General features: G+C 49.8%; 1 protein-coding gene across 1 annotated transcript in view; it reads left to right on the top strand.

Moving 5' to 3' along the window:
• Positions 1-5,309: 5,309 nt before the first annotated feature.
• The window catches only part of TDP1 (tyrosyl-DNA phosphodiesterase 1), a 46,250-nt gene continuing 28,053 nt past the window's right edge, over positions 5,310-23,506 (top strand). Inside the window, exons 1-10 of the mRNA XM_083166524.1 lie at positions 5,310-5,355; positions 5,654-6,177; positions 6,267-6,360; positions 7,982-8,078; positions 8,931-8,965; positions 9,670-9,762; positions 16,246-16,416; positions 17,018-17,096; positions 17,320-17,505; positions 20,621-20,669. Of these exons, the coding sequence (XP_083022650.1) occupies positions 5,330-5,355; positions 5,654-6,177; positions 6,267-6,360; positions 7,982-8,078; positions 8,931-8,965; positions 9,670-9,762; positions 16,246-16,416; positions 17,018-17,096; positions 17,320-17,505; positions 20,621-20,669 (1,354 nt within the window). The 5' untranslated portion in view covers positions 5,310-5,329. The remainder of the gene's footprint in view (positions 5,356-5,653; positions 6,178-6,266; positions 6,361-7,981; positions 8,079-8,930; positions 8,966-9,669; positions 9,763-16,245; positions 16,417-17,017; positions 17,097-17,319; positions 17,506-20,620; positions 20,670-23,506) is intronic.

The raw sequence follows: 23,506 nt of genomic DNA, 5'->3' as shown, positions 1-23,506 counted from the left end.
CCCGCCATTGCTTATCCGCACATGCGCAGAAGAACGGAGTGGGTCGTGCCCGCCAGGAGGTGTGTGTATGCACAGTAGAGAGTGACTTCTCTTTAGGGTGACCAACTTTCCATAGGGCCAACCCGGGACAGGGGGTCGCGGGCTCGGCAACCCCCCCCCTCCCCCTCACAGAGTGACTCACCCGGCCGCATATACAGGCAGGGGCCACACTCAGCAGCACACCGTCGCAGACGCAGAACAGACTGACAGTCTCAGAGAGTCGCAGAGTTGACTCGCAGGCTCCAGCCTCCAGCAGCCGTCGGGTCACTGCCTTCACCTTCCTCCTTCAGTCACGCCAGGGGCTCACCAGCACAGGCAGCAGCAGGTCATTAACGCGGCACCGGCGCCGCACTCTAGAGATGGGTCGTTCGTGAACGATCCGGTTCTTTTGAACGGTTCCTTCAAAAGAACGAGGGAGCCGTCGATCCCAAAATGGTGAACCGGATCAGTTCCGCTTTACATTGCATACAATACAATGCATTGCTTGAGCTCAGCACTGCCACCTTTGGCAGCTGAGATATTTTCTTCTAATTGGAGACTGAGTGAATAGAAAAACAAGCCTGCTTGTGCTTGTGCTTGTGCTGTTGCTGCTGCTGCTGCTGTGTCATGTGCAGATCTGATTCTTCTTGAAGCCCTGAAGGAGGTCAACAGCAGACTCAGCAGAGGCATTGCAAGATTGCTTCACCATCTTCTACTAGTACAGTGTCACAGAAAGGTGTGTAGAAGTATGAACACACATTCTCACAGACACACAGACTTTGGTTAGGCAGTGCACATGTTTTTTTTTTTTACTAGATCTGTGTTTGCTGGGCTGTGTAGTACTTTTAACTTTAATTTGGAGGGGGAGGGGGCCTTCTTTTAACCTTCATTTGGGGGGGGGGGGGGGGGGGGGGCTTGGCGATGAGCAAATTTAGTCCCCCTTGGCAATGAACAAATTTAATCCCCCTTGGCAATAAGCAAATTTAGTCTCCCTTGGCAACGAGCAAAATTAATACCCCTTTTACACCGCCGCAAAACCCCGGGTCTTCAGCGGGTCAGACCCCGGTCAGCGGCAGTGTAAATGGGACACGCGACTTCTACCCAGGTCCTGGGAACTGGATTGTTCGTCAGACAAGCGTTGGTCAGACAGTCACTAGGTCGACATGCAGAAAGGTCGACATGGGAAGAGGTCGACATGGAACAAGGTCGACATGGACGTTAGGGTGACATGAGGAAGGTCGAAAGGTCATAAGGTCGACATGGGGTTTTCGCTGTTTTTTTACCCGAATGTCAACACAGTTGGAAGTGAAATCGGACCCTCGCATCGCTCGCAATGCTTCGGGCACAGTGGATCACTTCGCTCGCCACACTATTATAATCTCACTCCATGCCCTAGTGGATGGTAGGGCATGAAATACCGCCTGTCGGCACATGTCGGCTCAAAAAACAGTGAAAATCCCCATGTCGACCTTATGACCTGTCGACCTTCCTCATGTTGACCTATAACCATGTAGACCTTGTTCCATGTCGACGTAAAACCACGTCGACCTGTAACCACGCCGACTTTTTCAACACACCCTGTATGTTACCTTGTCATTTGGTTTTTGTTTACTATGTACGGCGCTGCGGACACTTTGCGGCGCCTTATAAATAAACGTACTACTACTACTAACCACGTCGACCTTGTTCCATGTCGACCTAAAACCACGTCAACCTAAAACCATGTCGACCTTTCAGCATGTCGACCTAGTGTTGACCTAATGTTGACCTAGTTCAGTCGACCAAACGACTGTTTCCCCAGGTCCTGACCTGGGTAGAACATGACTATGACCTGGGTAGAGGGCAGTCGGTGTAAATGGGTACACTGGGTCATCCGACCCGGCTCCCATTTACATCAATGGGGGACCGCAGCATCCGCAGGTTGGACAGTGGGGCACAGACAGCCTGCGCTGCTGTCTGCTATATTCAGCAGACAGCAGCGGAGGAGGTGAATGGATGCCGGTGTGAGGCATCCATTCACCTCCAGGACGATGGCTGGAGGGGTGCACTGGGGCTGGGGGCAGCCCAGCAGCTTACCTTGGTGCTGGGCTGTCCCCAGCACGGCGATCAGTGGTCCCGGCGGGGATCACCGCGGGCCTGGCGCTTGGAGATGATGTCATTACATTTCTCTAAAATGTGCAATGTACAGAACGCTTTAAGGAGCCGCATCCCGCTGTAAGCTCCTCTTCTCCTTCTGATACCCTCTGTGTACTCCCTGGCTAGCAGCTGTACATGCACCAGAGACATGGTATCTTCTACTCTAGTAAGCCAGTATCCCCTAAATGTATCATCGGGGAACCCCGCAGCAGGAATCTCCGATCCCTGCTGCGATCCCCCTTTCAGCGCCGCCGGCCGCATCCCCATAGTTTCTATGGGGGATGCGAAGCTGCCCGATGTACCAACATCGGGCAGCCCGGCTTCGCACCCCTGAGCTACCGCCATTCTGAGATGGCGATAGCCCATTGTAGTCTATGCCTACACATCGCACTGCACGGCTCGGATGAGAGGGGTCAGCGGGGGTCTGACCCCCCCGGCTTCCAGGTTAGGGCTTCGCAGGGACGGGCTCCTTTCGGAGCCCTGTCCCTGCGCCCTCAAAATTGATAAATTGCCCCAATATGATCAATACCCCAGGACACCACCTCACAAAGGATTATTCCCTGTATTTGTCATTGTACAAGTATATAGGTAGGCATGAGGGAAATGGTTGTATTTAATGGGTGAGTAGACACTTTTATTTTTATATCGTAGGGACCCCCTCCTCCCTCCCGAAACTGGCAATGAAAAGGGGTCTTCAAGAGGGAGGCCTGATTTGTACAGTGAGCCACAGAATGTCAGACTCCACCTCCCCCTACTCCGAGCCGAATTTCCCATTAGGCACGTGAGGCATCGGCCTAGGGGCGGCACATGTTTGGGGGCGGCACTTGGATGCCTGTGATAGTACTGTCAGCCCAAAAAGTACCAATAACTGCAAAATATCCACTGTACTGTACTATATTCCATCTTAAATAGAGTGTAAATGGATAGGACATGCAGATACTGCCCCTATAAACTGTCCTACTTAGTAAACATTATTGTTGTGCCTAGGGGCGCCCTCATCCCTAAATCCGCCCCTGCCCCTACTGCCGTATCCGGCGGCGTGTATGCCTGAAATGCTGAGGGCCTATTGGGGAGATATTCAAGGGGAGGGGCTACAGGCTAATTGTAGTAGTAGTACAGAGACCGGTAGCCCCACAGGAAGGGACCCTGATATATATAAGGGGGCAAACCCAACGTATTCAATATTCAATTATCTACTGTGTTTACCACGCAGGGCTATTCAATTATTAGTCAATTTCCCCTGTGTGTAAAACCATAGATTCTACGGGCTAATACTGTGGAGAACAATCTATGTTAAGTGCACCACCTAGGTCAGGGTTAGAGAACCTTTGGCCCCAGCTGTTGTTGGACTACACATCCCAGCATTCCCTTCAACAGTTTTATCATGGCCAAATAGCAAATTGTAGCAGGGCATGCTGGGATGTGTAGTCCAACAACAGCTGGAGGGCCAAAGGTTCCCCATCTCTGACCTACGACTTTGCTCTGTTTCTGGACTTCCCTCTTAACGAATGATTGCTATTACCTGTTCTAAACAGGTAAATGGGTAAGAAAGGTGTTTCCACACAGGTAATAACAATCAAACATTAAGAGGGAAGTCCAGAAACAGAGCATTGTGTCCCTCCTGGAAAGGGTCATGTTGGGAGGTATGGTACACTAACTCAAACCATAAATAACTGTCTTTTTTACACAAACTGAGCCGCAGAGCTGCCCAAAGGATCTAGATCTTTTCACTGACCGACCCGGGTCCGCTCAGTGACCCGTTTTGCCCATCTCTACCGCACTCCCAGTAATGCTGCCTGACCGCACCCGCCCTGGCTGGCTGCACAGCATTACTGGGAGAGTGGGAGGGGACGCGGTCACGCGGCGGCCGAACTAACCAATGATGGGGAGGCGGCGGCGCACACCGCGTAACAGCTTCCCCTCCCACACTCCAAGTCTAATGCTGTGCGGCCGGATAGAGCAGTGAGCTGCCCGTCACGTCACCAGGCAACAACACCAACAATTTAGTTAAAACGGGACTTTCTGCGTCCCGGGAATAAGTTTGGCCGGGACGCGGGATTTAGGAGGTCTAAATCAGGACAGTCCCAGGCAAACCGGGACGGTTGGTCACTCTACTTTACTTGGCCGTCACTCTGTAGTTTTCTTCTGCGCATGCGCACCTCTGGCCGAGGTGCCGGCACTTCGCCGGGTGAATCATGAGTGACAGACTCATTACCTAGTGGCTGCCAGCAGCAGCGTGACTACAGACCACTGCAGTTCACTCCACTCCACAACGCGACCTGCTCGGCTGCAGTGCGCGAACGCGCACATGTCCACACAGCTCACCTGCAGCACAGCAGGCACGTCATACGCACAGCAGGGCGGGTGGCCAATCGAAATGCGTTGCCACCCTGACTCAGTCAACCAAGACCACCCAGTGAGTGCCGATCATCGCTGGCCCTGGCAATAGAAGGCAAGACGCTGCGGTGCAAATTGCAGTGACAGAGATTGAGAAGACAAGTGGTAGTAGGGCAGCAGCAGACAGTGGCAGGGGAAAAAAATAAAAAATAATCACCATCGGTTGCCGTCCATCAATGGCATAAAACTATTCAACTCTCGCCTATCGATGCCCAAAACATCGAGCACCAGATCCTGACCATCGATGTTTTGGGAACATCGATGGCCATCCCTATTGTGAGGTGTATTCTGATACTATAAGGGGGGTGAGGGTATTGCACAGCAAGCTGTTATTCACTCAAGCTGTATATACTGCACAGGGGTAATTATTGCATAGTGTGGGTTTGTTGCCCGGATGGTAGTCGATCACCGGTAAACAAAAAGTAGATAAACGGCCAGAAAAGTCCGGCCACCCCTGCATTACACAGCTGAAGGGGATCCAGACACTACCATTACACTATCTCCTGAGCCCGGGGTTGGAGGCGAGTCGGCTCGGCAAGGCCGCGTCACCATGACAACAGAAATCATGGGACAACATTTCCCTGCATGTTATAGAGAACGGAGTTGCTTGTGGCCGGACAGGCTGGGAGTCTCCGCCCCCCCGTACAACAGAATTGACGTCACTAACATGCGCCCCGTGGTGACGTTATCACCCAACACATGACAGCTGGAGAATGCACAGGTGATTCAGGGTGGGGGTAACGGTGACAGGGTGGAGAGAGGGGTGCAATGGTGATGGATGAGAGATGGAGGCAATGGTGACAGGTGGGGAGAGGTAGGGTTATGGGGGGAGGGGGGTAATGGTGATAGCTGGAGAATACACATGTGATTCAGGGTGAGTGGACAACGGTGACAGGGAGAGAGGGGGTAACGGTGAGAGGGGTTAAGGGTGGCAGGGGCTAAAGAAGAGTATAAGGGTGACAGGGGCTAAAGAGGGGAGTAAGGGTTAATAGAGGGGGTGACTGGGGGATAGAGGGGGTAGGAGTGACAGATGCATGTACTGGTCTGACCCCTATTTGTGAGTTCCCACTACAGGTGTATAATATTATATTTGGTGCACTAGGGGTGTTGGCTCCTTGCAGAGTAGCTACGGGAAGTGGACATTGTCTAGCAGTGATGATGAACCAGAGGACAAGGAGAAGCCTTCCACCTCTTCGCTGGTGCTCAGAAAACACGTTGATACTTTGCCACAGTTCCCTTGCTCCGACGCCAGGAAAGAGTCTCATAAGAGGAAGGCGCAGCCATTGAAGTTTGAGGAGATAACTGGGAAGAAGCCTTCACCGGCCAAAAAACTGAAAAGAGACCAAGAGGAATCAGGCTGGCATTTGTCAAGCAGTGACGAGGAGTCCAAGCCGCCACAGGCACTGAAGGTAAAGACAGAGAAAGATTTGACATCTCTAAAACAGGAGGTGCCAAACACAAATAGGAAACGCCGCCCCAGCCCAGATACACATGAGAAATACAAGACCCCTAGTGACTCTCAGGACCCCTGGGATCTGATGAAGACTGGGGAGATTTTTGGCTTCTACCTGACAAAAGTTTCGGGCATTAAACCCAAGTACAATGCTGGAGCCCTTCACATTAAAGGTAAGTTGTCAGGGAACAAGTCGCAACATGATTTCTCACTTAATAATGAGGTTGATCTCTGGGGTAACACAAATGTTCTCCATTGGTAGATATTCTGTCTCCGCTCTTTGGGACGCTTGTGTCTTCAGTTCAGGTATGTACCCTCTGTGTCCAGCAGGTAGGTGCATTGCCTTCCACACACAGGTACATGGTAACAACCTGACAACAAAGGTTTCACTTTAATGTAGCTTTCCTACAACAATTGCTAATTAGTTTACTGTTGCTCTACATCAGGGCTCGACAAATTCCGGGCGCAAGGTCGACACATTTTGCTTACTGGCAACCAGATACTTGAACAAAATGAGTGACCTGGTCCGTGAATACTGTGCTGGCAGCTTCAGATCATCCTCACCTGACCTGTCTGTGAGTCCATGGCCCGGCCAATTTCTGGATGACTGACACTCCGCTGCGGCAACCGGTGGGAGGGGAAGTGTCATCATGATGTGCCCTCCTCCTGCGCTGTGTGATGGTGTGCCTCAGTTTCCCACTAAGGCGCCGGGTGAGGAGATATCCCCGCAGCACAGCACTACCTGCAGCCTGCCCTTTCAGCACTCGCACCGCGCCCAGGCCCCAGGAGCAGCTCGACTGCCTGCCTGCCAAACAGAGTTGCAAGGTGGCCCATCTTTCTGACGACCTCGGCCCCAGCCCAGTCTTTGCAAATGCTGGCATTAATAGACAACAGACTTGGCATTCGCCATCACCACTCCCTCCGGTATCACAGAGCCGCCTAACGCAGACTGACAGAAGAAGGCAGGCATCAAGGACACACTGCCCTGGCCCTTATGGCCCTTATTTAGATCTGATTGCAGTACAAATTTGTTTGGAAAATGGACAAAACCATGTGCACTGCAGGTGGGGCAGATGTAACGTGCAGAGAGAGTTAAATTTGGGTGGGGTGTGTTCAAACTGAAATCTAAATTGCAGTGTAAAAATAATGCAGCCTGTATTTACCCTGCACAGAAACAAAATAACTCGCACAAATCTCACTCTCTCTATACATGTTACATCTGCCCCACCTGCAGTTCACATGGTTTTGCCCATTTTCCAAACAAATGTGTACTGCGGTGCTATCATGCTGGGACTTGTAGTTCTGCAAAGAAAAATACATGGTGCAGATGCACACTCCATATTAATAATCAAGGTACTTGTTTCCTAGCACGGCCACACCGATTAAGATCGGGGTGGTCGTGCTGAAAAAAATCGGGTCGATCGCATCGCATGCGATTTGGTCGCATGCGATGCGATCGACGCGACCGACCGATTTTTGACCCGATTTTTTCATTAAATCCAATGTAAATTGGGTCCCTGGGACCCAATTTTACATTGGATTGAATGAAAAAAATTCCAAACCCCCCCAAATTGAAGCGCGTACACAGCGCCCCACGATAGACGGCAACCCGAAGCGTGGCGAGCGCAGCGAGCCCGCGAGGGGCGGCGGTACGCGTCCTCCGACCTTTTCATGCCCTACTATCCACTAGGGCGTGGAGTGAGAATAGAATAGTGTGGCGAGCGCAGCGAGCCACCGAGCCCGAAGCGTGGCGAGCGGACGCGGATACCTTCACAGGTAATCGCGTCCCTTCGCGGGCTTCACAGGTGTCCGCGTCGCCACGGACACCTGTGAAGCCCGCGAAGGGACGCGTTTACCTGTGAAGGTATCCGCGTCCCCTCACGGGGCTCGCTGCGCTCGCCACGCTTCGGGCTCGGTGGGCAGTGGATACGTTTTCCTGTGTCTTGTGTACCCTAATCGTCTGTATCTTCTTGTAAGGAATAAGCCCCTACTCATTGTCCATGGTGAGAAACAGCAAGCTAAAGCGCAGCTGCATGAGGACGCGCACCCGTATGAGAACGTCCGGCTGTGCCAGGTAAGCCTGGTGTTCCTGCGGTGCTATACTGACCGGCCTGGCTCATATAAGGCCCCGGCTGCTCTACAGGAGTAATATAGTCATTGTAGCAGTGCGCTGTGTTACCATGCAACCGCATGGCTGTAATGTTCTGGCTGTGCCAGGCGAGCCTGGTGTTCCTGCAGTGCTATACTGACCGGCCTGGTGCATATAAGGCCCCGGCTGCTCTACGGGAGTATCATAGTTATTGTAAAATATGGTGGTTTTTGTTGTAATCTATGTTTCGGGAATAGATTACCCTTCCTCAGGACAAAATTATGTAGACTACAATAAAGACCATCATAGTTCTAAGACTCCAGAGTGCTGCCGTTACCATGAGTGATTACATGTAAAGGTTCTGTCTTGGGAAGGCTGTAGGAGCAGGTATTTCAGCGGTGTGGCTACCGAAATCTGAGTCCCCCAAATGGCACAACAAAGACCAGCATGCTGGTCTCATTTGTGCCTTTCAGAACTGAAATCTAAAATTAAAGCTGCTCTATCAGTTTAGGAATACTGTCAATTTGCTCTTAATAAGCCAGTGGCCGCTGGCAAGCAAAACACTTGAATTCCCCCCTATAGAGGTGAGAAGGATTCTTTGGATCTGTTGACCGTTCACAGACAAAAAATGGCTGTTGTGGACATGCGGTTCGAAAACAACCTCCCCATACCCTCTTCCATCTTTATCGGTTTATACAGAGATGGAACCTGCTGCTGCTGGGAAAGAGGTGGGGGGATGGGGTGGACACTGTCCTGGCTGGACATAGTAGTTCTCAGAGATTGTCACTTTTCCCTGTAAATGCTAACCTCCTAATAAGTACTGTACTTTCTCCGTAGGCAAGACTGGATATGGCGTTTGGGACTCACCATACGTAAGTTACAATTCCATCATTGTACTAATGTAACACAGGACTAGGCTGCATGCCAGAATTTCTGCCACTGCTTATACCCACTTATTAACAGGAGGGATGTGGTGAGGTTGGTGAGGAGATAGGAAGGACGTAGTGAGGTGAGAGGTGGGGCAGGAGGGACGAGGGGAGCAGGTGGGGGGCAGTAGGGCTCAGGTGAGAGGGAGGGGTGGGGGGGTATAGGAGGGACGTGGTGGGGTGAGATAGAGGAGGGGGGGCTGGAGGGATGTGGTGAGGTGAGAGGGAAGGGGGGAGATAGGAGGGATGTGGTGAGGTGAGGGATGTGGTGAAGGATAGGAGGGATGAAGTGAGAGGGAAGAGGGGAGATAGGAGGGACGAGGTGGGAGGGAGATTGGAGGGATGTGGTGAAGGATAGGGAGGAGATAGGAGAGGTGAGGTGAGAGGGAGGGCGGAAGATAGGAGGGACATGGTGAGAGGGAGGAGGAGGGATGTGGTGAAAGGGAGGTGGGGGGCATGAGGAACGAGGTCAGAGGGAGGAGGTGGGAGCAGGAGGGACGTGTTGAGGTGGGTGGGGGAGGTTGGGTCGGGCAGGAAGGACGTAGTGAGGTAGGGTGAGGGGGTGGTAGGAGGGACGAGGTGGGGGGGGGGGGCAGGAGGGACGTGGTGAGATGAGTGCATAATAACTGAATCTTTGTCCTCTTGTAAAGAAAGATGATGCTGCTGTTATATGAAGAGGGGCTGCGGGTGGTCATCCACACCAGTAATCTCATTCATGATGACTGGCATCAGAAGACCCAGGGGTACGTACAGTATACACCAGAGACCCAGAATACCCTATAAGTAGAGATATGGCTATTGTTATATCACTTCTGTAGTTACTGATCCCTGCGCTGCTTTTCCTCCACTTATAAAGGACAAGCTGGAAAGGGGCTGGAGCCACATGTTACATGTACAGCACCAGGTGTAACACCTGGTAACCCATGCCAACCATAATGCAGCTGCTTGCTATGGGTTTGCTAGTAATTATACAATGCAGCCGGGTTGCTTTGGCTTTCCTAGCCTTTAGTCATTATTCCAGTGCCAGACTGGGGACAGGGGTATTATGGCAATTGCTTGTCCTGTTAAAGCCCTCACAGCTGAGACCTTTCATTGAGCGCCTTCACCTGGTCCCGCTGCCGCCGTTATATTCTCTGTGGGGCTTTGCTGCTTCCTTTTGTCTGTATCGCATCTAAAAGCTTTTGAGTCTGCAGCCTGAGCCCCTCATCACCCCTTGAAACACATTATCCTTGGCTCAGTGTGATGCTGCATCTAGTCCTGCGCCTGTGTGATTACCGCACTGATATATATTGTGCAGTGTGTGCTCTGTGGTACTGACAGCCGGTGCAGTACATGGGCTGTATGGTTACATTGTATGTGAATTACAGGTCTCTGTCACACCGACAGCAGGTGTAGTATATGGGCTGTATGTTACATTGTACATGAATTACAGGTCTCTGTCACACTGACAGCCGGTGTAGTAAATGGGATGTATGGTTACAATGTACCTGAATTACAGGCTTCTGTCACACTGACAGCCGGTGCAGTACATAAACTCTATGGTTTACATTGTATGTGAATTACAGGCCTCTGTCACACGGACAGCCGGTGTAGTACATAGGGTCTATGGTTACATTGTACCTGAATTACAGGCCTTTGTCCATTCGCTGTAGCACTGTGTAGGGGACGCATATCTCAGTAATGTGTTGTGTTACTGGGTGCTCGTTCACTGTGATGTCACACATCCGCTCAGACACCAGTCTCTGCTATCATCAAAATGTTCTTTCTCATACGGTATAATAATAGCCAGACACTCACTGCACAAGTCGTAAATCTCACGGAACATCCATGTATCTCCTTATACAGGTGATGTATGCACACAGGCACCCATTGTAGGAGGCAGCAGGTTTACAGTGCATCTGGAAAATATTCACAGAGCTTCACTTTCTTTCACATTTTGTTACAGCTGTATTCCAAAATGGGTTGAATTATTTTAGTCCCTCAATATTTTACACACAAAACCCCATAATGACAATGTTTGAAATGTTTTTGGGAGATTTTAACAATTTAATTAAAAAAAAAAAAAAAAAAATGAAGAAATCAAATGTACATAAGGATTCACATTCTTTGCCTTGAAGTTCAAAATTGAGCTCAGGTGCATCCGGTTTCCATTGCTCATCCTTGAGATGTTCCTACAGCTTCATTAGTCAAATTAATTTAAAGGAATGGTCTGGTTTAGCTACCGGAAATTCCATTTCTCCGATTCCACAGGGGACAAAGCAGGCTGCTTACAATGGGGGAGTGGTGGACAGATAGGAGTCGGCACTGTACATCCTTTAAACTGTCTGACTCTCCCCCTCCATCTCCCCTAGACCCCAGTTTTAGAAAACTGTGTCCAAGAGGAAAAGAGACCAGGGAACCTCCAAGAACGGTGGAGAAAGACGACAACACACACACACACACACAAAAAAAAAATCAGGCTGGGCGACACAGTGCTGGGAGAGTGTGAAGTGTCACAGTAGGTAGGTACCAAATTCCTCTTTTCTCCTTCATCTACTAGGGCAGTGATGGCTAACATTAACACTCCAGCTGTTGTTGAACGACACATCCCGGCATGCCCTGCATCAGTTTTAGCATGGCCAAATAGTAAAACTGTAGCAGGGCTTGCTAGGATGTGTAGTTTAACAGCTGGAGTGTCAAGGTTAGACATCACTGCACTAGGGGTTATTGCAGGCTGCTTACAATGAGGACATCCCAAAGCTACCCCATGGAGAGTACTGGGAGCCCTGTGCGTCCAAATTTATGGTGGGTACACACCAGGACGATGCAGCTCATGAGTTGTTAAGGGATCATGAGAACGTTCACGATGTGGCGGAGCCTACAACCCGCTCAGGAACGGCATCCGATCTGATTGCGACCCGCACACTTGAATGGTAGTTTCTCAGATCCTAACTGCTGCAGATCGGATCTGAGAAAAGACCTATCGACCAATGGGCTTGCGCACCGGATCAGGATCGCATCATAACTGCACTGAAATGGCCCAAAATATGCCCAGTTTACATACAATCAATCAAGATTGTATCTAAATTGGCTCATTTTAGGCCATATCATCCTGTACCCCACATTAGAAGCTGACGCAGCAAAAGTGTCAAACCTGTAAAATTTTGTAAAGGTATTCGGACCTTTCCAGGTAGCTGCCCTACACACTTGTGGTAAGGACACTCCCTTTGCCACAGCCCAAGACGCGCTAACCGACTGGGTTGAATGAGCTGAAAGCTTGATAAGCACCTTTAATGGTAAGACAAATCCACATGGCTAGATTTTTTTTTTTTTTTTAGTAGTCGGCCAACCTCTCTTGACTGCATCATAGAGTTCAAAAAAGGGAATCCTATTTTCTCACGAATCTGTGCGTTCTAGATAGATTCGTAGTGCATGAATCACGTCCAATAAAGCCAAATCTCCTGTGAGAACTAGAACCACAATAGGCTTGTTTATATGAAAGGACAAGAAGACTTTTGGCAAGTAGCCTTGGCGGTTGCGTAACGCCGCCCTATCAGCATGGAACACTAGGTAAGGAGACCGGCATGAAAGGGCCCCTAGATCAGACACCCATCTTGCCGATTCTATCGCTAGTAACAATACTGTTTTCCAAGTTATAAAAAACCCGCAAATCAACGAATTCTATAGGTTCAAAAGTGTCTGATTTGAGGTCAAATCCCACAGTTCTGAAGGCGTGACAAAGGGAGGCTGGAATTTAAGAACTCCCTTGATAAACGTCTGGACTTGTGGTATAAGAGCCAGGCACCTGTGAAAGAACACTGAAAAAGCTGATACTTGTACTTTAAGTGAGTTAAGGCGAAGACCGGCAAAAAAAACAGTTTGCAGAAAAGCGAGACAAACAAAACACTGTGGTAGGATACAGACGATGCTCGCACCAAGCAACATAGCTTTTCCAAATGCGATGGTTATGAAGTGAAGTAACCTCCTCTTCTGGTCCTTAACATGGTCTGAAGAGGGAATTCCTTGTCTTCTCAGCAAGGTGGTCTCAACAGCCATGCCGTTAAACGAAGGCGCTGTAAGTTTTGGAAGATGAATGCACCTGGTTGGAGTAGGTTGTCTTGTAAGGGAAGACGCTACGGGTGGTCTGCGGGGAGGAGGTGGAGCTCTGCGTGCCATGCCCTCTGAGGCCAATCTGGCGCAATCAAGATCACAGAAGTGGACTCTTTTTATGCGTTTTAGTATACGCGGTAACAATGGCAGAGGAACAGGTATACCAGCTAGTAGTCCCATAGGACTGAGAGCGCATCCACTGATGCGGAGTCCTTAGAGCAGTACATTGGCAGCTTGTGGTTTAGTCTGGAAGCCATCAGATCTATACAACCAACACATGGAGCAATAGGGGAGGGGGAGCCACTGACCCCAAATTAAAACCCACAAAATTATATAAAACACTCCACCCACAAAGGAGTAACTTACTGGACCCCTAATGTGGCAAATACAGTGCAAAGACATAGCAGGCAACTGGGATCCCAGCATGAGTCACAGTCCCCTGGGAGACAGCAGTGTGGGTAGCCTTTCCATCTGTGCAGAGAAAACTCCAGCAAAGAACTCCGGGACTTGGCTCCTCCCCCATACAGGGGAAATGGCGCGAGGGAAACTGATTCCCTGCCACACGCACGTGGGATCTGCCCGATGATGACTGCTTCCGCCAAAATGGCTCTGCCTGGCCAGTGCACTTCTGACTGGGAGCCACACGGTGCAATGCACCCTTACCTGATCCTATGCCCCGGCTTGTGTGGCTTCTGGCCTGTGGACCCATGGCAAATTGCAGGCAACTGCGGTGGGTCTCTGATGACGTAATCGGCGGCCGGCACCAAGGAGGCGCACCGCGTGCGGTGGCGATCTGGTCACACCAGGGCTCCCACATTGCAAGCAGACAGCAGGGTACTGTCTGCCTGTCCTTCAATGAAAAAATAAAAGCGAAAAACATAAAAGAACTTAGTCCATTAAGGAGGCGAAGTGGGTTATTCTAGTTCACTCGGAAAGGCACAATCGCGCTCTAATGGACTGCAGGTGGGGCTGATGTAACGTGCAGAGTGAGTTAGATTTTGGTGTTTTATTGTTTCTTTGCAGGGTAAATACTGGCTGCTTTATTTTTACACTGCATTATAGATATCAGTTTGAAGTACAAACCCCACCCAAATCTAGCTCTCTGCACATGTTACATCAGCCCCACCTGCAGTGCATATGGTTTTGTCCATTAGAGAGTGATTGTGCCTTTGCGAGTGAACTAGAATAAGTCCCAGAAGACCGACTCTTCTGGGCACTTTTCTAAGACTGCGGGGGGGGGGGGGGGGAGTGTAGGGGGCAGGCGGCAGGCAGTGCAAAAGATTTAAAGTGCCGACTCCTATCTGTCAACCACTCTATCCCCATTGTAAGCAGCACGGATGGTGTAATGGTTAGCATTACTGCCTCACAGTACTGAGGTTATGCGTTCGATACCCACCAAGGCCCTAACTGTAAGGAGTTTGTGTGTTCTCCCCGTGTTTGCGGGGGTTTCCTCCGGGTACTACGGTTTCCTCCCACAATCCAAAAATGTACAGGTAGGTCAATTGGCTTCCAACAAAAATTAACCATAGAATGTCTGTGTGTGTGTGCATGTGGTAGAGGATATAGATTGTAAGCTCCACTGGGGCAGTAAATGATGTGAATGTTCAACTATACTCTGTAATGCGCTGCGGAATATGTATGCGCTATATAAGAAACTGTTAATAAATAAATATAAGCGCTATATAAGAAACTGTTAATAAATAAATATAAGCAGTCTGCAGTGTCACATAGTGGATGAAGGAGATCTGCTGCTGTAAAGGTCCCAAAGAGCACAGTGGCCTCCATCATCCGTAAATAGAGGAAGTTCAGAACCACCAGGACTCTTCCTAGAGCTGGCCAGCCATCTAAACTAAACGATTGGGGAGAAGGTCCCTAGTCAGGGACGTGACCAAGAACATGTATTCCTCTGTGGAGAGAGAACCTTCCAGAAGAACAACCATCTCTGCAGCATTCCACCAATCAGGCCTGCATGTTAGAGTGGCCAGACAGAAGCTACTCCTTAGTAGATAGCACATGGCATGTGAAGCAATATGAATACTTTCCGGATGCACTGTATGAATAACTATTCACTATATACAGTATGTGTTAGTGATGTCACTGGCTCCTAGAGACTGGTTAGGCTGCGCTCTCATTGATTGTCACTCTTTCTCCGCAACTTGCACTCTGGTCTCCGAGACCTGGCGACAGTAGCACACTCGTCCTTTTAAACACGGGGTGGCCAAGCCTGTCCTCAAGGTCTACCAAGTGTTCATGTTTCAGGCAACCTGTGAATCTGTAATGGAAATGAATGCAGCATGTATTAGAATGTGACAGTTGGTAATGACTACAGCTGTACACCAGCTACAAGGTCAGGTAAACGTGGATCGTTAGTAGAACTCGAGACCTGTTTAGCCAGCACGGTTTTTGAGGGTGCAAGAGACTAGTCTAGCTCTTGTGTGTGGGGTATTGGCATGGTTTCCCACACACACACACATTAGGCAGCCCTGGACAGCGACTAAACCAGTGTTTTCCCTGGCATAGGGGCAAAGTATAAACTGGCCCATAGTGTGTTGTAGGCACTCTGCAAGGGGGCGGAGCATGTGAGACGCTAGTTTGCCCCCCCCCCCCCCTATCTATTCTGCTTTAGCACAGCCCAGATCAGTGCACTGCAGCTCCAGAGACCCAATTCCTCTGCGGCCTGGCACTGTATGGGGGAAGGGGAGGGCGGAGCTTGTGGGAGCCTGCTCCTCCTTAAAGCAGAGCCAAGTGGTTTAATGGCAGACAAAGCAAAGGCCACTAAGGAAGTTGGTATTGCAATGTGGACAGTTGGACTGTGACGACCTGGCGAGGGGGCTGCATCTGCCACGGTAGAGCCGGCCTGAGCGGTTTTCTGCAGACCAGGTCTTGTTCCCTTCCTCCTAGAGGGGGGTTCTCATCTGGTGTTTAACCCACCTTGTGTTCAGGCCTTGGCGCATATGGCTTTGCGTTTTGAGAAGGACCCTAGGTTGCGTAAGGCCCAAATAGTATTCCTTTCTTAAAGATGTGATGTTGCCCATAGCAGCCAATCAGATTTTGTCTATCATGTCTCTATAGCATCCAGAATCTGATTTTATTAAATTGACCTCGTAGTTCCATCTCCATGTTGCTGTGTCTTGCAGGATCTGGATGAGTCCCCTGTACCCCAGACTGCCGGACGGGTCTTCATCCTTAGCCGGGGAATCCACGACCAACTTCAGGACTGATTTGGTGGCCTATCTGGCCTCTTACAACTCCCCAAGCCTCAAAGAATGGATGGATAGAATCAAGCAGCACAATATGTCCGAGACCAGGTCTGTACACCACGGCTATTGTGTGCGCCACGTGGGGGCGTTGCTACATATTATTCCATGTAGAATGCATAGTGGGGGTCCCACATGCCAGACTGTGATGAGTAAGAATGCTGGAGAGGAGGCATTGCTAATGCAGGGGTCACACCGGTGCTGCTGTTATGTGATTCTGGGCGAACGCCGATGCTCACAGTAACCCATACATGTTATATAGAGTGACCAAGCTCATTACCCAGCAATCTGCTGATTATTGTCTCTCTGTTATTGATCATGTTGTAATTAGCTGCTGGTGGGTGTGTGGGGGTTTATTTACTAAGATGGAAGTTCTATTGAAGAGTGGATGTTGTTATGGGCAACCAATCAGATTCTATCCATTATCTTCTAAGAGGTCCTAAATAAATACATAGAATCTGGTTGCTATGGGCAACATCCCGTCTTCACTAGAACTCCCATCTTCGTACATACACCCGTTTAAATTGTGCAGCTGTGCACAAGCCCCTCAGTCCCCCCCGTAATAAGCGGGTGGATGAGTGTATTGCACAGATTTGGGGTGTATTAGGAAATGCAGCTCCTTCATTCACTAATATCTGATTACATATTGCAGGGTGTATCTTGTTGGATCCACGCCTGGCAGGTTCCAGGGCAATGACAAGGAGAAATGGGGGCATTTCCGTGTACGAAAGGTATGCCAGCTACCCACTTGTCCGTCCTGCCCCGCACCATACATAACTGCAGGGTAAGGCTATGGAGGTGGGTTCGAGGCCACGTATGCCGTGATATTTTTCCCTTTACTGCAGCATGTCACCAGTACAATACATCCAGACCCCTCCTAGCTCAGTGGTGTAGGATCCACCTGTGGGGCGTCTCCTACACCCGCTCAGTCTGCTGTGTTTAATCTTCCTGCAGCTGCTGAGAGAGAAGGCTGGTCCCATTGCTGGTGCAGAGTCTTGGCCTGTGCTTGGACAGTTTTCCAGTATCGGCTCAATGGGGACTGACCGGACCAAGTGGCTTCATTCTGAGTTCAGTGAGAGCCTGAAGACCCTGGGGAAGGGGGTGAAGATGCTACAGAACCAAGGGAACCCCCTACAGCTGGTAATCACAGTACTGGTATTATCCTGTCATGTGGGCTAGTTCTTGGTCTTCTCACAGCTGCAAAGGGGGGGGGGGGGGGTAACTTATTAACAGCAATACTTCACCACTTCTAATAGGTTTGGCATGGGTTAACCCATTAGCCCCGATGTCTGCATCCTATGCCCTATCTTATCCAGGAGGTATGCATAGCATAACCGAATTCGGGGGGGGGGGTTTAACACAATTGCGCTGCTAAGCAATAATAACACTCTGATTAAAGGTTTGTTGACCAAAAAATCACACTGGACACGCTTTAGAATTGTTAATTTTTATAGAAATATAGAAAGAAAAAAAGACATATCTAAATGCACAATACAATTATAAAAGCACCTAAATACTCTAAAAACATATAAAGTTTAATTGTCAAATGAACAGGTGTGTCTCCAAGGTTTTAAGTAAATTTCCCAATGGTGTAATTGCTCAAGTTAGAATAGTGATATATCCAGGATATATTGTATATTTATTTGTTTATGAATCTCAGTTATTCAACCCGCAACAAGATGTTATTGATGCCAATTAGCATGTATACGAAACATGCACTAGGTGGAAGGCAGTTCATCAAATAGAAACAGTGAAATTTGTAGCATTAAGGCTTCTCACCCATGGATGTTTGTAGTCGCGGGGAGCCTTTGTACAATTGTAGTTCTACCCTGGTGCAGGATCTCCAGGTGCGGGTTCCTGGGACAGAGTTTCTCCTTTCAAATTGATAGTAGATGAATGGCGCTTATAGCGCTACAACCGGTGTCCCCAATATGTTCCGGGGGACAAGCTGGTCAGTGGTGAGAGGTCCCTTCTCACCCGCCGGGATAGGGTGAAGCAAGCCGGCGCCGCTGAAGTTGGTATATAGCTGGCGGGCAGATGCAATAACAGGCGGCTGCGAGGTGAGCAGAAGTCGGGAGTGCGGCTAACCATGAGCCGCGCCGTGAGCTTGAGGAGGGACCTTGGAGACACGTCTGCAAACTTCAGTGTGATGTCAACGCGTTTCGTACCCACAGTAGTTGGGAACTTTTTCAAGACACTTGTTTCAGGACTATTTCCAGGCCCGTCCAATACAGGGATGCCAGTCCTAGGTGCTCTAATGCCACCTTTTCCGTATGGCATGGCGCCCCATCTTGCATGAATATTCCGTAATTTCTTGCAGGCCACTTTCTTTTTGAGGGACAGGACGACTGAGAACAACCCGAATGTATGGCTCCTCATCATGCCTAGAACAGTATACAGGGGGTTATTCTAGTCCAGGGGTGGCCAACCAAACAGAGGCAAAGAGCCAAAAAAATCGGTTACCAAAGACAAAGAGCCGATACCATGCCAAAGTGGGTGTGGCCTAGCTCACAAAAGGCCACGCCCCATTTTAAGTGGGTTGTACACTGAAAAAAACAAAGGTATGGGCATGCTAACACACACAAAATGTTTTGGCGCACTTTCAAACACACCTATAAATATTAAGGGCACACACACACACATAAATTGTAAAGGCACCCTAAAACACACACATAAGTTGTAAGGACATACACCTCCCTCCCCCTTCCCACCCCCACCACCAAGAATACCTCTGTACTGCAGTGCTCATCTTGTGTCCCCAGGCAATGGACTAGGAGCAGTCAGTGGGGCCTGCATATCATCCATCCTGCAGCAGGACTTGGAGAACGTGTGGGCATGTTTTCTGCTGTGATTCTTCTGTAATGGTGGGGCAATACTGGGTTTGTATTCCCCCACAGCATTCTGACATTGATAAATGCCCACCGTGCCGTGCTCTCTCTGAAGGTAGAAATCCCTTCACTAATTGTGATACTGCAGCAGTAGAACACCATGACTCTCAACACGGCACATGTGTGTATGCACAGTTTTGTGTGGGCGGGCCGGACGGAGCTGTGCGGGATGCGGTGGCGGAGCCAGGTAGCAGACAGCTGTTATCTTCTGCGGCAGAGCTGAAGGGGGAGCGGCGCCAGCAGTGAGACGGTCCTGTGCACGATGCGGCAGGTGTGAAGGGGGATCAGCACCGGAAGAGATCCTTCTGATATGCTGCCAGGGGGCGGGGGTCACATAAGCAGGAGCTGAGACACACTCACTGACTGCCGCTGTCCTCGCGTGATAGCGCATGCGCCGGCCACTGGTCCTCTCCTTGTGCTCTTACTGCTGTGTCCCGGCGGCGCTGACCTGGGACAATTTGAATGACGAGCCGCAGTTTGTGAAGGGAAGAGCCGCATGCGGCTCGCGAGCCGCGGGTTGGCCACCCCTGTTCTAGTCCATTCTTTCTGACAAAATCCTTCTTAGATGGACAAACCATGTGCACTGCGGGTGGGGCAGATGTAACTTGTGCAGAGAGAATTAGATTTGGGTGGGGTTTTTCTTCAAAGTGAGATCTATATTGAAGTGTAAAATCATGCAGTCAGTATTTTCCCTGCACAGAAACAAAAGAACTCACCCAAATCTAATTCTCTCTGCACATGTTACATCTGCCCCCCTGCAGTGCACATGGTTTTGTCCATCTAAGAAGGATTTTGTCAGAAAGAATGAACTAGAATAAACCCCACAGTCACCCTGGGCCACAACCTCCTGTTGGTGCATTGCAGTATGCCTGCTGCACTCGAGACGGGACTCCTCCTCTCCTGGTCTCCGCTGCATATACTGGTGGCATTTGTCCATAGTGTACAGTACTGGTGTCACAATAGCGCACCTAGAAGTAGGAAATACTGTAGGGATTACAATGCATATCTGATAGGCCTTTACATAAAGCTCAGCATCTTTTATGCTGCTAATAAAACATGTACTGTACTCATTGCACACCATTCATTATGATAGGGAAATACAAGCCATTAATATTTTCTTACCTTGGCCCAGTTACCCGCAGTCCATGTTTTCTGATTGTTGGCCTATTCTGGGCACTTTTGTGTCATTGTTGGTGTTCTCATCAGTTCTGCAATCTAAATTGCAGTGTAAAAATAAAGCAGCCAGTATTTACCCTGCACGGAAACACAATAACTCACGGTGTTACCCAGGTGTTCAGTTACTGTTTCTTGTCTGCTTTATCCTAACTCAGAATAGGCATCTTTATCTTTTTTTGTATCTTTTCCAGATCTACCCCTCAGTGGATAATGTAAGGACCAGTTTGGAAGGATATCCAGGTATGTACAAGTATCAGGCAAAAAGCTGAAAGAAATATTACTTTTCCCTCCTACATAATGCACCACCCAACATATTTATTATATATTTCTCCTTCGTCCACCAGGTGTCACTGGAGTAACAGTGGGGAATAGAAGGGCGACTGCAGGGAGCATGGGCACTTTAAGAATTTAAGAGACAGTGTGGCCAGCTCCTCCCCTTCTACTTCCCCCAGACAGTCTTATTTTGTGCCCTGCGGGAGCTAGGCGCACTTCTGGCTTGCTCCAGAGCAAGTTCAGGAGAATTGCATTTTTATAATTTTTTTATTTTACAAGAGAATCTCTGCAATCAGCAAGAGGATGGGTCAGACGGCCTCTGCCCCTATCTGACCCCGCCGTTGGAGCTGCCAGGGGCCCCCGTTCGCAGCTGCATGCGGCTTGTGCTCTGGTCCCTGGCTGAGGAGACAACAGTCTCCGGAGCTGACCGAGACACCGCTGCGTGCGGCGCGTGTCCTGATCCTCCGCCAGCCCAAACCGTCCACTAGCCAGCCAGGCAGAAGGTGAGTAGAGCCTGGTCGCCCCTGTTAGTGAGGGGACCAGGTTAAAACTAAAAGTGACGGTCCTTGGCGCTCATTTTTTCAAATGGTCGCCATTGAAGACGGAGCTAGCTAGCTTCCCCCCGCGCTCCCCAGCACGCGCGGCCGCCATTTTCTACAGAGGCGCCCTTCTCATCGTGGCTGGAGGCTCCTGACACACTGTGTCTCTCTCCCTCACTGAAGACCTGGCAAGTCCAGCCCCAGGTTCCGTGAGTCGGTCAGTGGGGTATAGTGGGTGCGGGTCAGCTGAGGCTGTCTGCAAATTTAGGTCAGAGCGCTCCTATCATATAGTGCTGTATCTGGCTGGGGCAGCTCCTCTTCTGTTATACCTCTCAGCAGTCTATACTATATTCTTCTGAGTGTGTGTGTGATATATATGTCTAACATGGTTAAAAAATTGGCATGCAGGAAGTGCACAACTAAGTTTGTGCCTTCCACAGAGGGAGAGGTTTGCTGTGATAAATGTAAGGCTGACACCCCGGCGCAACCTGCTCCAGTGACCCCTGTCTGGGCTGCACAACTCACTGATGTCATGTCTAAGTTGGCCTCAGAGTTAGCTGCCTCCCAAAAAGATAGGGTGGAAACTATAACACAGCAGGCCAGTTTAGCCATTGCTGTGCAGGGTCTCACTAATGCACTGGTGCCTGAACCCGCAGCTGTGGTAAGCTCCAGGCTTCCCTCCTAAAAGCAAAAGATAATTTCCTCACATTTTGGAGGATCATGACTCTAATGATGACATGCCGGCCTTAGAGGGTGACTATTCTGAACCAGAGAAGGTTCAGGTGGAACCTGAACCGGTGCCACAGGGTCTTGAAGACCTTATCATGGTTCGACAGGCCCTTAAGGTGGAGGACGGAGACCCTACTCCGTCTCGGCCTTCTATGTTTGGGAAGCGCCAAAAACAGGCGGTCTTTTTTCCTTTATCTGAGGAATTAGATGACCTTTTGCAAAAAGCCTGGCACCATCCTGATAAAAAAATTCAAATTTCAAGGTATTTTTTATCCACTTATCCCTTCTCTGCAGAAGGGAGAAAGCTTTGTGAGACCCCTCTCACAGTGGACTCTTCAGTATCGCGTCTTTCCAAGAAGACGGTTCTGACGGTCCCAGGGGCTTCCTCTCTAAGGGACCCCTCAGACAGGAAGTTAGAAACCACTCTAAAATCCATGTACATAGCTGCAGGGGTAATTCAGCGCTCTGCAAACGTAGGATGCTGGTCAACAAAGCCATCGGTGTATGGGCTACCCAAAGAGCTACTGACTTACGCACCGATCCTAACGAGGATACCCTCATCAGATTAGCAGATCACATCCGTGAGGCTTCTGCATACTTAGTTGAGACCTCATCGGACATATGCATCATGGCTGTAAAATTGTCTGCCCTTTCCATATCAGCCCGTAGTGCACTATAGTTGAGGCAATGGCAGGCTGATGCTGAGTCAAAGAGCAGTGGTTAATGGTTAAGTTCTATTCGGGCCCGAACTAGACAAATGGATCTCCCAGGCTACAGGAGGTAAATCCCATTTTTTACCCACAGCTGCACCTGCCCCAGCTCTGCGGAGGACCTTTCAGGGGCCCTCCTTTTGGTCCTATCGTCCAGGCTGCAGATTTCGTGGACGTACCAGAGGCAGTTTTTCGTAGCGGGGGACGAGAGGACGTGGACGTGGCTCCACCACTACCCAGTCTGAACCAAAGACCGCCACCAAAACCACTGCATGACTGTCTCCCAGTCCACCTGGGGGATCCCGGAGTGTGAGTGCGCCTTCAGCTCTTCACAGAGAGGTGGGAGCACTTGTGCCACGATGCTTGGGTGAAGGATTTGATAGCTTCAGGCTACAAGATCATCTTCCAAAGTACTCCCCCTCAAAGGTTCTTCAAAACCGGTTTGCCAGTTTCTCCAGAAAAAAGCTTTCTATTGATGCAGGCCATAGAGAAACTGGAAAACTCTGGTGTGGTGATTCAGGTGCCTCGGGACCTTCGGAACCAGGGATTCTACTCCAGCCTTTTCCTGGTGCCAAAACAAGATGGTTCGGCTCCTCCAATTTTGAATCTGAGAGACTTGAACCCTTACTTAAAACCTATAAAGTTCAAGATGGAGTCTCTCTAATCAGTGATTGCCGGATTGGAGAGGGAGGAGTTCTTGATCCCATCTGTGCCTCCACCACTGGGTGATTTTGTCACCCAGGGCTCTCCTCTCCCTATTATGGCAGCTCAATTCAGTGAATCTGCAGAAGGAGAAAAGCTGCGGAATTTGGAATTGGACGATCCT

The sequence above is a fragment of the Crinia signifera genome, chromosome 12 (assembly GCF_055691185.1).
Source record: "Crinia signifera chromosome 12, ASM5569118v1, whole genome shotgun sequence".
Classification (NCBI taxonomy): domain Eukaryota; kingdom Metazoa; phylum Chordata; class Amphibia; order Anura; family Myobatrachidae; genus Crinia; species Crinia signifera.
The sequence above is the reverse complement of the archived record's forward strand: the minus strand, read 5'-3'. Positions and strand labels throughout refer to the sequence as shown.